Source organism: Pholcus phalangioides, unplaced genomic scaffold (genome assembly GCF_987345545.1).
Source record: "Pholcus phalangioides strain wild (caught in Gottingen) unplaced genomic scaffold, Ppha-v1.0 ptg000041l_1, whole genome shotgun sequence".
In the NCBI taxonomy this organism is placed as follows: Eukaryota; Metazoa; Arthropoda; class Arachnida; order Araneae; family Pholcidae; genus Pholcus; species Pholcus phalangioides.
Genome location: NW_028301627.1, coordinates 4,204,958 through 4,223,847, shown reverse-complemented (window position 1 = coordinate 4,223,847; position 18,890 = coordinate 4,204,958). Strand labels below are relative to the sequence as shown.

Genomic DNA, 18,890 nt, shown 5'->3' with positions numbered 1-18,890 from the left:
AAAATAAATTAATTGTTAAATTACTTTAAATTAATAATTTTATACAAAACGAGTATTATTGATATAATAATAATAATTTATTACAACTGAAAATTATGTGGCATTTTCTTCGGTTTAATTTCTATACCGCAGCAAGTGAATGGCACCTGCTAGCAATTAGCCATTCTTCTGTTTACCTTCTCTTATCGCCATATCATCGTCTTTTTTCCTTTTTTACTTTCTCCACAGAAGCTACTCATATGGGCTTTTTAAGTAGGTGACAAATGCAGTAGTGACAAATAAAAAGATTGAACATGCCTGCTTGTCAAGTTTGCAGTTACATCTATAGCCACCTTAAGGGCATGCCCCCCCCCCCAAGGGCAGGGTTGACAGGGATCCAGCCCTGGGGCCTTGGATGATTCTAATCATTTTTTACAACTATAAATTCATTTTAGAGTGACCCGTCGAATATTCCAATCTGAGAGCCCGGCTGCAAGATGTGGGAAGCCATGCTTAAGGGCATCGGAAGAATGGCCCTCTCATGCTGCAGCAGGGATCCTGTATGGGATCTCTCACCGGCCGTCCATTCTGAATTTACGGTGTGGAAAAAAAAAAGAAAATTAAAAGAAAAAATAATAATAAGTTCTCCTCTAGGATTCTCCTCTAGGCTGGATTTTGTCAGCCCATCCTTCGTCTTCAGCTCGTCTTCCACCATGAAGGTTACCATCAAAGGTTCATGGGTTCGAATCCGGGTATAGAACATTCGAAGCAAGTTCTTTACCTACCGAACCTAGGGTGAGCACCGATGGATGGAGCCTTCATTTCCCACCCAACTCCACTGGTTGCAAATTGCCGTATGGCGATATATGACCGGAGTTGGTGTGCAGTGTAGTAGCCCATCCTTCTGGGGGCCATGTTCGAAAATGTTTTATACGAGCAGTGTTCGGCTTCAGCTTGATGCATGGAACTGATTATTAAAAAAAGGCTGGAATTTTCGATCCCTTCTGCGGAATAAAAAATATATTTTTTGTATTAAAATAATGTGCCGTAAGTGCTCGAGCAGCAGGGCCGTCTTAAGAGCATTACGGGCTTTCCCGAGCCAAGTGATTTTTCTGAGGCCCCACCACATAAATTCTGGAAAATTTCAACCAGATCTTATTTTTGTGAATCTAATGCGACAATGCCTTAAGACGACACAGTCGAACAGCCGGTGTTTACGCAACAAAAACACTGCGATGACAACGTTATCGAGAGCAGTGCCGTGGCGCTTTTAGTGAAATTTCTAGGAGGCCAAAATAGCGCTAAAGACGCTAAACGGGAAAGCGCCGTTGCTAATGCGCTATTCTCGATGGGCAGTTGCTTTACCTAGAAGTAAATAATAGAATCGTCCGACGTGACGTAACGTGACGTAGCCATTGTTCTTCTCGTGATCGGTGGACTATACTGAGGCTGTTTGAGCGCCATAATAAATTTTACGAGAAGGCTTGCGGTGGTCGCAATATTGACTGTTCTGCACATATTTTGGTTCTAAAATTGCCACTTATGGCATCAAACATTTGGAATTGGACTTAGGATTACGTCGACAATTTTTATGGGGATTTATTATTGCTGACATAAGCCATCCCATATTGGGGGCAGACTTTCTCAGGGAGTTTGGATTATTGGTACATGTAAAAAATAATCTATTAATTGACAATTTGACAACCCTGAAATCAAAAGGACTACCATTTTCCTGCTCATTTTTGGTTTAACGCCAGTATTAAGTGAATCGCCATATAGTCCATTATTATGTAAATTTTCCAAATTGTTTAATACCACATTGAATGTGGAGCCTACTAGTCATGGAATTACCCACTGTATTGAAACTAAAGGACCTCCTGTTTTTTCCAAAGTCACACGACTTTCACCGGAAAAATTAATAGTCGTTAAACAGGAATTCCAATCACTTTTAAAACAAGGGATTATTCGACCATCAAAAAGTGAGTGTGCTAGTCCAAAAAAAAAAAATCTTGTGCCAAAAAAAAATAACGAGTGGTGCATATGCGGTGATTTCCGCAGATTAAACGCCGTTACTACTGCAGATCGTTATTCGATACCTCACATTCATGATTTTTCTCACAATTTCCATGGTAAAAACATTTTTTCCAAAATTGATCTGGTGAAAGCGTACCATCAAATCCCTATTGAAAAATCAGATATTCCTAAAACCGCGTTCATAACACCCATAGGGTTATGTGAATAGGTTTACATGACGTTTGGCTTAAGAAATGCGGCCATTGGGTTTATGGATAATATTCTTAGAGATCTTGATTTAGATGGCATTCTGGTAGCTTCAGAAAATGTCGAACAACATAAATCCGATTTGAGTAAACTTTTCCAAGTGTCACAGCACAGACGTCAGTTTTTTGACGCCGTGCATGGATTGTCTTATCCAAGGATCAAGGCCACTATCGACCTTCTACGTAAGTGGTTTATCTGGAAAGAATTGAAAAAAGACTGTCGACTATGGTGTAAAACATGCATTCCTTGTCAAAAATCTAAGGCGCAAAGGCATGTGAAATCTCCTCTCGGCGAGTATACATTGCCTCCAGCTAGATTTCACCACGTACATATAGACGTGGTTGGTCCTTTACCACCTTCCAATGACAATAAGTATATTCTAACTGTTGTCGATCGCTTTAGTCGATGGCCTGAAGCATTTCCGATGAAAGACCAATCTGCTGACACTATTGCCAGTACCTTTTACAATGGCTAGGTAACCCGTTTTGGAGCACCCGATATAGTTTTAACTGACGGAGGTGCAAATTTCCAAAGTAATCTTTTCAAGTCACTTTGCAGATTTCTAGGAACATTCGCCACTAGGACAACCTCCTACAATCCGAAGGCCAATGGTATGGTCGAACGTTTTCACCGTCAGTTGAAGAGCTCACTGATGTGCCATGGTGGAGCCAAATGAAGTGAATTGCTTCCTACCATCCTCATGGGTATTCGTGCCAGTGTGAAGATGGATATGCATGCCTCCCCAGTGGAATTGGTATATGGCAGCACGATTCGCTTGCCTTGAGAATTCTTCCGGAATTCTTCTCTCGTTGACCTGCCTCCACGAACAGACTTCTTGGAGAAATTGCGGAATATAATTCGCAATCTCAGACCAGTTCCAGCGTCCAGGCATTCATCGAGGGACATTTTCGTCCATAAAGAACTTGCTGAAGCTGATCACGTCTTCGTGCGACAAGATGCTGTGCGCCGTCCACTCCAGCAGCCATACACGGGCCCATACCGTGTGTGCCAAAAAGATAAGAAATTCTTCGTTCTCGATCTCAACGGGAGAAACGACAGGGTATCTATAGATCGCCTTAAGCCTGCATTCCTATCAAGTGATTCTCATTTAGTAGATGAAGAATCATGTGCTTCAGTTCCTCTACGTGAAGAATCCAGTGGTCAGGTTGATCACTATGTGACACGATATGGCCGTTGTTCTCGCCCTGTTGTCAAGTTTCAAGTTGATCGTGTAAATGACTGGGGGGGGGGGAGTACTTGTGGTAGGTGCAATATTGACTGTTTTGCATATACACTGCTCAAAACATTTAGGGGAGCACATGGTTTTAACAAAATTACGCGAAGATGTATACCGATAAGTAACATAAAATGAATCATCCATAATTTAAAGCCTAGCAGGAAACGGAAGAAAACTTCATATGCAAATCAAAGTTCATGACGTCAAAAACCAGAAAAAGAAGATAAGGGCAGAAATCGGGATGTAGCCGAAACGTCTGTTTTACTGCCGTAACTGTGAAATTCGATTGCGCAGTATTATTTTTTTGAGACAAGGTGACTTGAGGATGTCTCAACAACGTGATTTACCGGAATCCATGGCATGGCGTGTTATAGGCAGACTGGAATCCGGGCAAACACAACGTAGTGTCGCGGACGCTGTTGGAGTCGCCAGAAGTGTTGCAAGGCTGTGGAATCGATTCCAAGAAACAGGAAATGTTAGACGTCGACCAGGGCAAGGTCGGCCACGCGCCACGACAGCAATTGATGACCGGTATGTACGGTTAACAGCCCGTCGAAACAGAACAGAGAATGATGCGTAGCATTCTGCAAAGACGGTTGCTCTTGGCAACAGGACGAAGGGTGTCCAGCCAAACAGTACGTAATCGGCTTCATGAGGGATAGGGCTCTATGCACGTAGGCCAATGGTCTGCATTCCGTTGACCCCACGCCACCGTGCGGCCCGAAGAAGATGGGCTGCTGAACATCGAGATTGGGAGCAACATGATTGGAGCCAAGTGCTGTTTACAGACGAGTCCCGATTCAGTCTGGAGTGTGACACCCGACGTGTTCTGGTATGGAGGGACAGGGGCACTCGAAATAACCCCGCATTCGTTCGTGAAAGGTCACAATACAGACGAGCTGGTTGGATGGGGTGGGGTGGAATCAGCATAGGCGGACGTACCAACCTGCATATCATTCGGAATGGCACTTTGACGGCCCGAAGGTATGCAGACGAGATACTGCGACCTCATGTCATCCCTTACGCTGGAGCCATTGGAGATTCCTTTGTTTTCCAGGATGATAATGCCCGACCGCATAGAGCTCGTCTGGTGCAGAACATGCTTGAAGCTGAAACAATACAGCGTATGGAATGGCCAGCGTGCTCTCCTGACCTGAATCCATCTCCTGGACGACGCATTGCTGCGCGACCAAGGCCGCCTGTTACTGTCCGAGACTTGCAGATTGCACTTCTTGAGGAGTGGAACAGTATTCCCCAAAGTCTGATCGATAACCTCATCGCATCCATGGCAAACAGTTGTGCAGCAGTCTTAGCTGTTCGAGGAGACCACACGCCCTATTAAAACCCATGCATCATGTCTAAACAGTAATTTTTTTTTATCGTTTACATGTAACTAAATTGTTGCCCTAAATCATCTTTTCATGTTTTTTCCATATTTTCAAAGAATTAAAGCTTAATTCCAAATTTATTTTACGTCTTTTTTCTGTACTGCGCATTGATACGCGTGTACTATGCATTGTATACCAATACGTGGCTGTCTCGCACGGTTTTCTTCACTTTTTTGCTTGCTCCCCTAATTGTTTTGAGCAGTGTATTTTGGTTCTTAGCAATTGTGTGTATTAATCGTAATCGAATGTTCATGTGTTGTGTGGCCACGCCCACAACGAGTATAAATAGCGTGATGTACAGCATGTGTTGCTTTTTTCCATTTCGTCGATTTTAACTTTGTGTTTATTTATTTTCCCCTTTATTTTGATTCAATTATGTTTAGTATAAACGGTTAAAAGTAACTAATGTTTTGTTGAGTTTAATCTAATAAATTAAATTGTTGGCATTCTCCGTACTTGTTCGATGTTATTGCTTAAGTTAAACGACATCTCAACCTCAAAAGCCAAAGGCTGAGCCCTCAATAATTAATTATTAATACACAACGCAACGCGCACCACTCCCTCTCCTGCATGAGAGCTTGAGCCCGCATACACGAGACAAAAATGGCAACTTTCTAGTGACCCCCAATGCTTTCTTCATTTCGGTGCCTCTCATTAGAAAATTTAATTGATCGCATGATACGTCTTAATGTTCAATTTCGTAGAATAATTTCGCATAGTCCGTAAGTATACGATGTTTGCATTCACAGACAGTGGGCAATTCAATTTATTTGTGGCATCAACACAACACTATTAATTAGCACTTTTAATAATTTAGTGTCAAATATATTTTCTGATAGAATTTTGTATTTGATCTTAGCTAGAAGTAATTAGAGCCTGGAAGTCCAGGCAAAATGCAATAAAATGTTTTGCCTGTTTTCAAATTTTTTTGGTAAAAATGCCTTTTTTGAAATTATCGTGCCATAAATGTCTATTTTAACAGTTTTAAGCTATTAGTGAATTCCAGAGGCCATAATATATAAAACATGGGTATTTTGAGCAAGCATTGAGAACTCCAAAAATTGTTCTTTTTAAAATTTTCCCATTCTGAGTATTAATTATTATTAGAAATCTCATCCAGCCCCATTTAAATGCCAATAAGTGATCCAAGATATTGGTGTTGCCATTCATTAACTCTGCTTTGACCGGATGGAGTTAGACGTGAATGATTTTGTTTTAGATGAACGCAGTCCGTGTTAGAAAAGCAGAGGAAAATCATAAATTTGTTTTTTTTTTCATGCTTCACATAATATGTCTCGCTCAGCAGGCATTAGACTGTGTTTTATGTGCATAGCTGACCAATGACTGTCCCAAGCGGTGATGAATAGACACGAGGCGTGAGTAGAAGTAGGCCGTGCTCTGGGGACATATTTTTTTTTTTTTTTGCACCATAAATGCACTGCAAACAACCATGGCTATTTATTAAACATAAATATTTAGTATTCAATTAAAGTGACCAGAGTCGCCCTCAGGGGTATGTGATAGATGCGGCCACACAGGGCTCAGCGCTTGAAGGAGTCCCACATACGGGGCAATATTAATTTTCTTTATAAAAAATAGAACAAGATAGCCATGTTTCAACTATAGAAATGATAATGGTTATTCCAATAATACAACAAATAAACGAGAATTATTCGCAACTCGAAGGAGCCCGCAGATCATTTTCTCTGCCGACTTCGCTTCTGGTAATGGTGGTCTTTGAATTGGCCTAATCCTGACGGTCTCATAGCATTTCGTTTTGGACTTGAAATCAATTTTACTTGGATAACAATGCAGTTATTATAAACTATAATTAAAACAATAGACGTATTAAGTGCAACCAATTTTTCAGAGCTAGTTTTTAAACCCGTAATACTTACGTTTTTATTTTTTTTTTCCTTTCAAAAATTATGAATGCCTTATTTTTAGTGCCTATTTTAGGAATTTTTAGAGTGCCTTAGGGCATAATATTCTTCAGTTTTAGGCGAAACACTCGTTTCGGTAGCGATACGAGTTCATGATAGATGCTTTTGTTGAATTGTGTAACTTAATAAATTTAAAAACATTCAGCACACGGTTTTTCTACTCTAAAATTTGAAAACTTTTCTGTATTTTTTAACAAAATGTTTATCCCCCCCCCCGAGCCAAGATTATAGTGTTATTTTGCAGGAAAAAACGTAAACTTCCCCCCCCCCCTCCAGAAGGAAAAAGAATTTGAAACTCTCCCTGGAGAAAATTCTGCGTACGCCTATGAGCACGGTCATCATTAGGAGGCACGATGATGATGTCAATTCATATATACACATATACATTAGATCAGTTGACTCCACCTTTGACACTATGGGCCCCCATGTCTCCCCCCTTCCGTACCTCCGCCCGTGACCAGTACTTATGTGCACCTTGGTGACCGATTCAAAACACAATATTTTCTGTATACAGCAGGTGCTTCGCTGATTAGTCGCTGACATTTGCCACGCATATCTGAGTAGTATAGGCGGCAGTATACCGCGCTTTTTTGGCACGCTCCATCTCCGGGGACCCTCCGTCTCTAGGTATTTACTGAGATATAGTATGATATGGTCTTCCCACTCCGAGGACCCTCCGTCTCTGTGTTTATCCCCACTTTCGGTATCTCGAACGAAATCTCGCTATTTCCTCGAGTTTTTGTCTATTCTTAGGTATTTTATGATTTCATTCACTAGAAATTTTTTATATGTTTCTATTAAAAGTTTTTAAAAGTTTAAAAAGTTTTAAAAATATGTTTTAACTTTTTTTTTATACATTTATTTTTGTTATATTAGATTCAAGATTATTTTTACCGACTTTTTTTTATGTTTTTTCTATTTGAAATTTTTCACTTTAATACATTTTTCAATTTCTATACAAAGCTTTTCAATTCAACTCTTTAAACAAATACTTTTAAACTGATTCTTTTTTCCATATATTTATAATATATTAATTCAATATTGTTATTTACTTAATGTTTTCTTCATTTCTTTAATACTTCTTATATTCCATTTATGAAATTATATGATACATATAAAAAATAAGAGAATGCATACAAAAAACCCACAAGACAAGAAACAAATCTATAGCAAAAATAATTTATTCATGAAATAGGGGCGTATATACATATGGGAGATAGGGGATTTTCCCCTATTGTGGAAACATTATAAATATCCGTAGGGTAACGTGGAGAAGTCATCCTTCAATATTCTTTTGTCGTAGACAAGGCCATACTTCTTCTCTTCAACTCTAGTGAGAATTCGTCTTCTTTTAACCTCTCTGGTTATCTTATATTCGTCTCGAATGACGACTTTTGCGGTGAAGTCCAGGGATTGAACCAGGGCATTCATCGTGTCGTAATTGAGGATTTTTGAATTCCTGTAGTTCAGTGTGAAACCGCGAATCTTACAAAACACTCGTCCATCCGACCTTCTGTATGCATAGTTTTTTGCCCCACCTATAAAATTGACGAAAATAGAATAAAAACGTTGACAAATATCAGTTTTTCCCTATGGAAAAAAATATTAATGACACTTCATTCAAATGAGAACCTTTTTTTTTTATGGATTAAATATTAAATTTTTTTAAAAAGTGTATTACCTGATACAAAATCAGTAATCGTATGTCCATCAAGTTCATCTGTAAACTGTCCAAGAAAATCACCAAGGGGCGGGTTGTTGGCCCCGTTACTGGCATAGATTATTCTGAAATTTAAAAAATAAAAATCAATAAGTAAATGATTGCTAATAAAATTAAACAGTTTCATCAAAATTTTTATAACATGTTAGCAACTTACGAGTCTGTATCAAAATACAACAAGGCATCTCCTAGCTTCTCCATCTCCGAGTATAACTTTAGCCGAGCCCACGCTGTTGTGAATGTAGCGAGAAAAATGTTTGTCCTATCTGTTTGGGGTGTGCAATCAGTCTTGTACTGCCAATGAACAGCTGCTATGTTTTCGGTTGGTAGATACAAGTCCTTAACCTGCAAAAGTTTTTGGTTTAATGAATGAGTATTTGAATTTTTTAACTAGTTAAAATTATAACTCTGAATGTTTTATAAAAATATGAAGAATAATCTAAAAAACATATTTACCTCTATCGCAGTATCATTCATCATCTTATAAAAATCGGAGGTTTTGGTTACATACGTCAATTGGGTCTTGTTTTCTTGCATTCCCCAGCGACCCCAGAAGCTACGAAAAAAAACCGTTAGTTTACCAGTGATTCTATATGATCATGAAAAAAAGAGAAAAACATCGTGATTTTTATCAAACCATGTATGATAAAGTTAAAAGTTACCTATTTAGACATAACTTTGCCACCTGGCGTCGACCTGGATTAACCTGGATGTTTTTGGGATCTAGTTCTATGTCCTCGACTTGCTTATACTGGTTAATGTATGCGGTTTTCTCCTCGTTTGTCACGCAGTTAGTCGGCCAACCAGAGGATTCCTGTTTGATCTTGAGGAAAGCATTGATGTAGGGGGCGAATAGACCCTCCTGCGATTGCTCAAAATGGTAAACCTGGAAAAAACAATTTACGGGTTGAAAACAATATCACATTATATGGATTAACGTTAAAAACTACAAAAAAAAAGTGATGAATAAAACAATTACCTCGTATATCTTCTTCACAATGTAGCCTTTTTCAATGGCCTTCTTGATCTCTTCAGAAACCCATGTACCTATGAGACTCCTCTCTTCATCATCGTGCTGACATTCTTTAGATAATGTTTCAACACACGAACGACATAGGGGAAAAGTCAGTTTTCCATTAGACCTAGGAAAAAACATTTTTTAATAAATGAGTAAATAAATATTTAGAAAAAACACTCAAATAATAATAATTTAGAGGGAAAAAAACACGCTCTATTTACCTGTATGGGAGAACGGGTAGGTATAAACCTCTGGGTGCTAAAACCTTGCACTTTACTATACCGAAATATGATGATAGGTCATCGAAATCTTCTGTGACAATCCGTGGATGTCCGACCGGATATCTGGAATGAAAAAAAACCATCGATAATCTTTTTTTTAATCAATACATTAAAATTTATTTATAAAAAAAAATAATTGAAGCACTTACTTGCAGTATTTATTGACCCACGGGTACAAAGACGTGAAGTCGATATATTTTGCAGTGCCTTGATAGAAAAGTTTGGTGGCATTAGTTCTTCCGCCATAGAATGCGTCTCTGGGTTCTAACCTACCAACAAAGTTGAAGTCCGTCAAGAAATTTTTCAAATCTGTGTCCGTTTTTTTCTGGGCACTGAAATCGTGCTCTCATATAATTTCAAGATTGAAACCCCCTTGACGGATTTTCTGCTCTTGTTCTAAGGTCTTTTTGTGGAGTTCCCACATATAATTTTGTGTGGTAGGATTCATCATGTCTTTCTCGAAACATTGAGGACACCCATGCCAATAGCAACCTTAAAAGATATAAAAAACAATAATTAGTGAAAATAGTTCAGAAAATAAGCTAAGAAATGCAGTAAAACAAAAAGTAACTTAAATATCGCTTACCATGAAACAAAAATACGGTGTTTGTGTCCTCACAAAACCCGTCCACGCTGAGTCCGAGAATTCGTTTTTCTCCTGTTCCGTTTCTTGAATGATTTATTTTCATGTCATTTTTGTGATTGAGATATGATAACCATTCAACGCCTAGTCTGCTGCTGTTCGTTTGGTTGACATAGCCTGATACAGGCACCATTCCAATTGACCCCTCATCAATGTATTTAGACCTATAGGTTGCCATACAGGCCGAGGCAATGGTCAGATATTGGAAGGGGTCAACACCCGTTAATTCCAAGAACTCATCTCGAAACTTCAAACAACATCGTCGAAGAATATCAACGTCCGACCTAAAAGAAATTAGAAAAATAAAAATATTCATTATAGCCTTGGAAAACGATAAAGAAATAAATCATATACAGCACACAAAAAAAAAAAAAACTTACTTGCAGTATTCGTACATTTCGTCTCGGAAGACGAATTTTTCACATTTTCTCTTTTCATACCAGATGTCAAATTTTGCTTTGATGTCGACAGCGAAACCTTCAGGATTATAGAACCTTTTGTCTGGAAGCGCTTCATCATAGTCCTGATTTTCTGGTCGGTTGAAGAGATGGGGGAAGAACCCTTTCTTCAACTCTTCAAAACCAAAAGTCTTTGGAAATTTGGATAAGGCCATGGGGAGAAAGTTGAGACTGTCTATAATTCGAATATTTAGACTGTCCAGACGCAAAGCCATGATCTTGGAGCCGCAAGGTACAACAGATGGCTTGACTCCTTGCTCCAAGAGATATCTATAAAAAAAAGCATGTAAAAAAAAATGTAACATTAAAAAAACCACATAAAATGCATGCATGTATATAAACATTGAATTAAATATACATATATATATATATATATATATATGAGAATGATATATCTAAAAATTAGAGGTTTGACAAAAAAACTTACTTGAGCAAAAATTGACCATCGAACCCCTTCATGTTGTGTGCGATGGCTGTAAATCCCTTATGTTCCTTGCAAAAGAGCCAGATGCAGAAATCAATGATGGCGTTGTAGCCACGAAAAACGAACTCCGTTCCATCTGAATATTGTGCCATAGCAAAGTTGATAATATGTTCGCCGGAAGATTGGTCTGTTTCAAAATCGAAGAAGATGAGTTTTTTCGATGGAGACTTTGGATTCTTCTGCTTCAGTGAGCACAGATGACTCTCATCGAGATGGAAAACTTGACAATTATTGCAATATTTTTCCCCACAGACGTGCTCACCACGGGGTCGCTCTTTTTCTACGAGAAATTTTTTGCAAGATTGACATTCATAAAATTGCTGACAGTAACTGGCATTCTTGCCCCCAAGGTTCTTATGCCTAGCAAAACAACCATCTGATCTACAAATTCTATGGCAGTCTTTGCAGTGTTGAGCGTGAGTGGTGATGCAAGACTCGTCGAAGCAGGTGTTACATCTCGTAGCACATTTGTGTCTCTGGACATGGTCGTAGGCCTTGTCGCAATCCGGACAGTAGAAACTGGTGCCGTGGAATCCCTTGGGAGATGTAATCAGATCATAATGCCCATTGTGAAGCAACAAAAATATTTTTTTGTCCTTCCTGGATGTCTTGAATACAACCTGTAAAAATATATAATAGTATCGATATATTAGCTTTACGTAGTTTTGGCTTAAACATAAGTAAAAAAATTATAGTCATTCGATAGTTAAAACCAATACCTTATAAAATTCCTCCAAGGACTTGACAATTATCTGAACGTCTAGAACTGTGGCAAACTTTTCGATTGCATCAAACCCACAGGGACCTATAGGAACGTAGGCTTTTTGATACAGGTCCAGGGCCATCTTTTTCTGTATGTTTCTTCTTGCGTCTTTTATGCTAGAAAGTTTAGGATGTTTCTCAACTATGGCGTTTCCTACGATGATCGCGCGTGCGCAGCACAACCCGTCTTCAGGAATACATATAACTGATTTCTTTGCTAATCTATCTGTTGTGATGTTAGTGATCTTTCTTCTTGGAATTCCACCTCCTCGCGGTAACCGCACAGTGATAACGTCAAATCTCAGGGAAGGATCGTTTAGTGGGATGGAATTCTTGCTTTGCAACACTTTCATTATAACTGCCAGAAATGATTCTATCGTGAGCGAGGCCTTAGGAACAAGACCTGTTGATATAGGCTTTTCAAAATTATCGGAAAGCATTATAATTCTGGAAAAAAAAAATTCAAATCAAAAATAATCAATTTTTCAAAAATAAAATCAACTATTCAAATAAAAGATAATTCCTCAAATTATTCTGAATACTTTAATAAATATTTACCGAATTCTGTCATCTGAATGTAGTCCACGTGTTGTTTCGTCTATCAGCTGCGATAATAAGGCTCGCAAAAAATCCACTGCTACTATTATCAGGGTTGATGGATCTGTTAAATGTTCGGTCTTTATTCGAGCAGTAAACGTAACCTGGTCCGCGATGAACCGAAAGTTTTTCTTACGGGACTGTTCATGTAATTCGTATGATTTTTTGACCTACAGAAAAAAGCGAAAATATGATATCAAAGCAAAAAATAGAATAAAATCACAACACACAAGAAAATACAATAATTCAAAAACAAATCTTATGTAAAAATCTTTGAATGTCCCTTCTAATCCAATCTGATTTATAGCTTCCTATAACACAGATACAAATATTAAATAAATGACTTTTTTTTTTAAACAATATTATCGAAAACAACAGCATTGAATTTTTAAAAATAATATTGTACTGCAATACCTTTTCTACATGCTCCATATCGATATCATCGATATGGAGATAAATACAAATTTAAAATGGATGTCCCCCTTAAGGTATTTTTTTAAAAAAAAAACCTTTTCATCGACAGACTAGCTAAAAACATAGATATGAACTTACATATTGATCTTCCATCGTAGTCAGAGTCTAAAGATTTCGAGAGATGTTGTTACTCCGAATGAAATAAACGAATACGAGCTTCTAATCGCGCAGTCTTTTATATTGGGTCCGATAACAGAATTGCAGCCTCTGGCAATCGCCAACACCGATAATTAATAGAATAAAACACTAATTTGGTGCATGCACTTGAGAACAAAGCATCATTCAAAGAATAATATAGATGGCGCTTTTAATGGTGTTCTATTCCTTAAAACACCATTAAAAGCGCCATCTATATTATTCATTGACATATGTTGAAGATAGTGAAAAACTCTAAATCGCCGTTTCTTACTTTAAATACGCATATTTTTGGAAGAATTTTTGATATATAGAAGACTTTTCATTAAAAATGAATAATGAATTGGGAAAGAAAGAATTGTTCATCCCAGCTCGTCAGTTGATTGTTACTAACAGTGGTGATATATCTATAGTTCTTTAATATAATCTATAGTTCTCATTAAGCTTGGATACTTGTGTAAATTGTGTATAATACTGGATAATTGTGTAAACTCCACGAACTCAGGTGTTTCTACAGTTCCTGATAAATCGCAAAAAAAAAAATCGGAACGTGAAAATTACTGTTATAGTGGTAAGTCCTACTTTTATAACCTCTTCCTTATTGCGAAGCCTTTTGTATTTTATGTACGCGATAATACTTTTGCCATGGTTAAACCCAAAAAACTCCCTAAGTGCTTCGTGCACAGTAAATATACCTCGCCCCCTTACTACTCTGAATGGGTGAGGCTCGAGTTCCATCTCGAAAAAAAGACGCTGTCCGAGCTTACGGATGAGCAGATCGAGAGATATGCTCTTAAATGCATTCACTTAATAGACTTCTTACATCCCGATGCTTCTATCACAGCCGAGCTGGTGAAGGAGGATACAGTCCCATGCAGTGTGGATCTGCATTACAGAACCGCTCTGGGACTGTATAATAAGATCATCAGCTGTGAGCAAGAGAAAAAAAAATTCCGCTACAAGCGCGAACTAGTAGGGGCCTTCATCGCTATGCTTGAATTAAAATTTGAGGTGTGTCGTCTCTTTAAGAAGGACTCCCGTACAAAAATGGAGATTAAAAAAAAAGCTGATAAGGAAAAAAAGGCCAAGGTCAGAGAGGGAAGTAGGGCCCTCGCCCATGGTAAGATAAGAATAGAGATGGGTAAGGCTGATGATGAGGACGACGAAATAGAAGGAGAAATCGTTCAGCCCCCTCCTCCTGACAATACTGTACAGCAGGATCCACTCCCTGTTGTAGATAAGGACCCCGTTCCGAAAAATATTTCCGAGAAAGTAGCTTCCACCCCCTCTACTAGCAAAGAACAAGGTGACCCCCCAGGGGAAGATGGCGAGCTAGCTGACCCTGACCCGAGCAACCCGAATAATTGGTTTACAGTGGGGAAGAATGGGAAAAAAATAAAAGTACCACCAATGACTATCACCAAGTATGACAAATACAGCACTTTTGGCGAAATAGCCACTAAGCTTAAGGATTTTTGCGAGGGCCCATTCGAGGCCAAGACCGTGGGCAAAAATATCATGCTCACCCTTGCCACTGAAACAGACCATCGAAAGGTAACGAGATTTTTCGAAAAGCAAGAAATTAAATATAGCACTTACACGCTCAAGTCGGATAAGACAATAAAGGTTGTCATCAAAGACTTGGAACTCAATACCCCCTGCGAGTTAGTGAAAGAGGCCCTCACTGAACTCGGATACACAGTCTTGGAGGTATCTCAACTGAAAAGTTACAGGGGAAAATACCCTAACAAAACATTTGTGAAGATACCTATTTGGCTTGTTGAGCTGCCCAGGTCAAGTAAGAGCAAGGAAATTTTCCATCTGGATTCTCTTAATTACCTCAAAGTCCGAATAGAATCTTATCGCCGAAAAAGGGGCGTGGCACAATGCTATAATTGCCAGGCTTGGCGACATGTCGCCAAGAACTGTTTTAATGATGCCAAATGCGTCAAGTGCCTCTCGCCACATCACACTTCAATGTGTAGTAAAGTCAAGGGCGTAGACACTCCAGAATGTGTTAATTGCCAGCGGGAGGGTCACGTAGCCTCATATCGTGGTTGCTCGAAATACCCGCCAAATAAAGCCAAGTTCACACAAGGGTCCAGGGCTCCTGGAGCCCCAAACACCTCGTCGCAAAAAGTCACAAGACAAGCAGAAGCTGGCCCAAGCGCGTGGAAAAAAAATCCCACCAAACCGCCAGGAGAAAATCAACCGGGGAGCATCACTACTGATAAGAGGGGGATGTTAATCCCTCCATTGTCCTCTGAAGCAACCTCTTCTTCCGGAGAAGAAGGAGCAGCCGAGAACGTATGTGAAGATAACGTCACTCATGACTCTCTTCCGAGACCCCTTGGTGACATCATGGAAGCAACAAGCAAATCATCCCATAAGGCAACAGGGGAGATGGCGATGCAGACAAAAGTCCCTGTCAAGAACACACTCCCTCCAGCCTCCAGCCAACCAGTTAATACCCCGTTCCAGGGCTTTCCGAATTTAAATTTTTCTGATATCCTTGCAAAGCTCCCCATTCAAGAGTTAATTAATATAGCAACAGGCACTTTCATGAAAATCATGATAGCTCCCAACCACGAGGAGAAAATGGTCGCCATCATCGATGGCCTAAAACAAGCAGCAGCAAAAATCCTTGGCCTCTTTGATGTCTAGTACACCTCCAAGGCAAGTCAAAAATTTAAAAATCTTTGGGTGGAATGCCCGAAGCCTCGTAAACAACCTCCATGAATTCAGGCAGGTAATTCAGGACGAAGTCCCAGATCTGGCTTGCATTCAGGAGACATGGTTGAAAGCCCATCATTCCGCCAAAGTCGCCAACTTTGATTTAATACGAAAGGATAGGCTCTATGATTATGGCGGTGGAGTAGCGATATATGTGAAGCGCCATCTATCGTACAACATTGTCACTCTACCAGATTCCCGTGATTGTGAAGCAATAGCTGTGGATATTTACAAGAATAATAACAGCAAAATCAGAGTGGGCGTTATCTACAAACCGCCCAACAATCCTATTGACCTCCCCCTACTGGATGCAATATTCCAGGGGCGTCAACCCACTATTTTGGTCGGTGACTACAACTGTAAGTCCCGACTATGGAACAGCAACAAATATAATAGAGAGGGGCGGAGATTAGAGGCATATTGCCATCGCAATAATTTAGTGCCTTTCGCCACCCAAACACCCACTCATTTCCCCGACACACAACGAGGACGTCCTGATGTCATAGACTTTGCACTGGCGAAAAACATCACTTTCCCAATGTCTATTGACACAGAATCAATTCTATCATCTGATCATAATCCTATCTTCTTGGAAATGGATTTCACTCTGCCATTGTGCAAAATTCCCACTAAAATCACCAACTGGGATCTCTTTAAGCTTAAGCTGGCCCAGAAGGAAATGCCAACTAATGTGCCATGCTCATCACAAGACCTTGAAGCCATAATTGACTCTTTCACTAAAACTCTCAATGAAGCGGCTATTAGCTCCTCACGGGAGCTCCCCAAGAAAAACCCATTGGCTCTCCCGAGCTGGCTTAGAGGAAAAATCCGCCAAAAAAATAGACTTAGGCGAAAGTGGCAGCGTACACTCAACCCCCACTTCCGCACGCAATACATAAATCTGGTCCGCACAACAAAAAAAGAAATTCGGGACTTTGTCAATGACCGGTACGTTAATTATTTGGCCGAAGCATCCTGTCAAGATGGCTCCTTCTATAGGGTATATAAAACGTGCAAGCCCAGAGCCCGAGCCATGACAGCAATACAGGGCTCCAATGGCTTGGTTTATACCGATCCCGAAAAAGCTGAGGTCTTTGCTAGTGTGTATGAAGAACAATTCTCACCTAACAATAACACGCCGGCACATCATATTGATAGAGTTAATAACAATGTAATTAACTACTTCTCTACTACTCAACGCGAGCAACCTTCTTCTCTCTATCCAACTGATATTAATGAAGTTAAAAACATTATTATGCACCTTCACAAAAAGAAAGCCCCTGGCTATGATAACATCAATAATCTTGCGATTAAATCCCTTCCGGACAATGTGATCAAACATCTGACTAACATCTTCAACAAACTTTTAGAGCTCCAATACTTTCCGCTTTATTGGAAAAAGGCAGTGGTGAAGGTAATCCCGAAACCAGGCCAAGACCTTCAGTTGGCGACAAATTGGCGCCCGATCTCACTCCTTAGCTCTCTTGGCAAGCTATTTGAGCGTATCATTGCCATAAGAATTGCCAAATTCTCAGAAGACAACGAGATAATCCGTCCAGAACAACACGGCTTCCGCAGAGGCCATTCTACTTGCACTCAACTACTCCGGGTAACGGAATATTTGCAAGAAGCCCTAATTAATAAGGATACTGCTGCAATAGTCTTTCTTGACATCCAAAAAAGTTTCGACAAAATTTGGCATCATGGACTTTTGCATAAGCTGATTTGTATGGATATGCCGTACAGCATAATTAAATTCGTGAAAAGTTATCTGGAAGGTCGAACTTTTCGAGTCCAGATCAACGATTCACAATCCGAAATTAGGCAAATACGAGCTTCTATAGCTCAAGGAAGCGTTCTTGGGCCGCAATTGCATAACTTTCATATGAACGACTTCCCCAGAGCCCAAAGGGGAATGACCGCACTATTTGCCGACGATTCTTGTATTATCCAAGTTGAAAAAGATCCCCAACGAGCTCTTGATAATCTTCAGCGCACTATAACTGAGGTTGAATCGTGGTGCCAAAGAAGCCGCGTTGTTCTGAATCCTAATAAATCAGTTTTCATGTGGGTCTCTCGTCGGAACATCCTTCCCACGCCCGCTCACGTAACAATTAACAACATAGACATACCTCCGTCTAACTCTACTAAATACCTCGGAATGATTTTGGATAAAAAATTGTCCTTCGCTACACACTGCAAAGACGTCATAAATAGAGCTAAGAAATCAGAAGCTCTAATTAGACGCCTCTTCAACACGAGGTCTGCTCTTTCCATGGAGAATAAACTAATTTTATACAAAATGATAATCCGTCCATCACTTCTGTATGCATCACCTGTCTGGATGTACCGTAAGAGATCCAACCTCATAAGGATCGAGCGACAACAAAACAAATACCTCAGGAAGGTCACGAAGGCCCCTTGGTTCGTACGAAACCATAACATTCGATCTGACATCAAAGTCCTCACGATCTGCGAATACGTCAAGAGTCTCGCAAAGCGCTTTTTTGAAAGGTTAGAGAGCTCGGACTTCGACCACCTCAGAGCGATTTCAGCGTACAGTGCCACCGAATTTAGAGCACTGCCTAGACCTAAGAACGTTCTCTTGATGGTTAGACCCCCTATACAGGGATTGTAAATACTTTTTTGTTTTTTTTTTTTCTTTTTTTTTTTTTTTTCTTTTTTTTTGTATTAATAATATTAACTACAATCGTAGATCATATCTTTTTCACCTTATACCATCACTTAATCATCTCAT

At 39.5% G+C, this 18,890-nt stretch overlaps 1 protein-coding gene across 1 annotated transcript; it reads right to left on the bottom strand.

Annotated features, from left to right (window-relative positions):
- Positions 1-10,864: 10,864 nt before the first annotated feature.
- On the bottom strand, positions 10,865-12,276 carry LOC149065100 (uncharacterized). Its single transcript, XM_089254292.1, has 3 exons — positions 12,209-12,276; positions 11,375-12,100; positions 10,865-11,217 (listed from the first exon to the last, which is right to left on the bottom strand). Exons 1-3 carry the CDS (start codon positions 12,274-12,276, stop codon positions 10,866-10,868), a joined length of 1,146 nt encoding a protein of 381 aa, XP_089110418.1. The 3' UTR covers position 10,865.
- Between the last annotated feature and the right edge of the window lie 6,614 nt (positions 12,277-18,890).

What these genes read in the sequence shown, in the direction of transcription:
- LOC149065100 (XM_089254292.1), bottom strand. Translation starts at nt 12,276, where the DNA reads ATGGCCCTGGACCTGTATCAAAAAGCCTACGTTCCTATAGGTCCCTGT. An exon ending in GGGTTTGATGCAATCGAAAA is followed by an intron (nt 12,101 to 12,208) that starts GTTTGCCACAGT and finishes CTTATGTTTAAG; the next exon opens with CCAAAACTACGTAAAGCTAA. An exon ending in GATGGTCAATTTTTGCTCAA is followed by an intron (nt 11,218 to 11,374) that starts GTAAGTTTTTTT and finishes TTTTTTTTATAG; the next exon opens with ATATCTCTTGGAGCAAGGAG.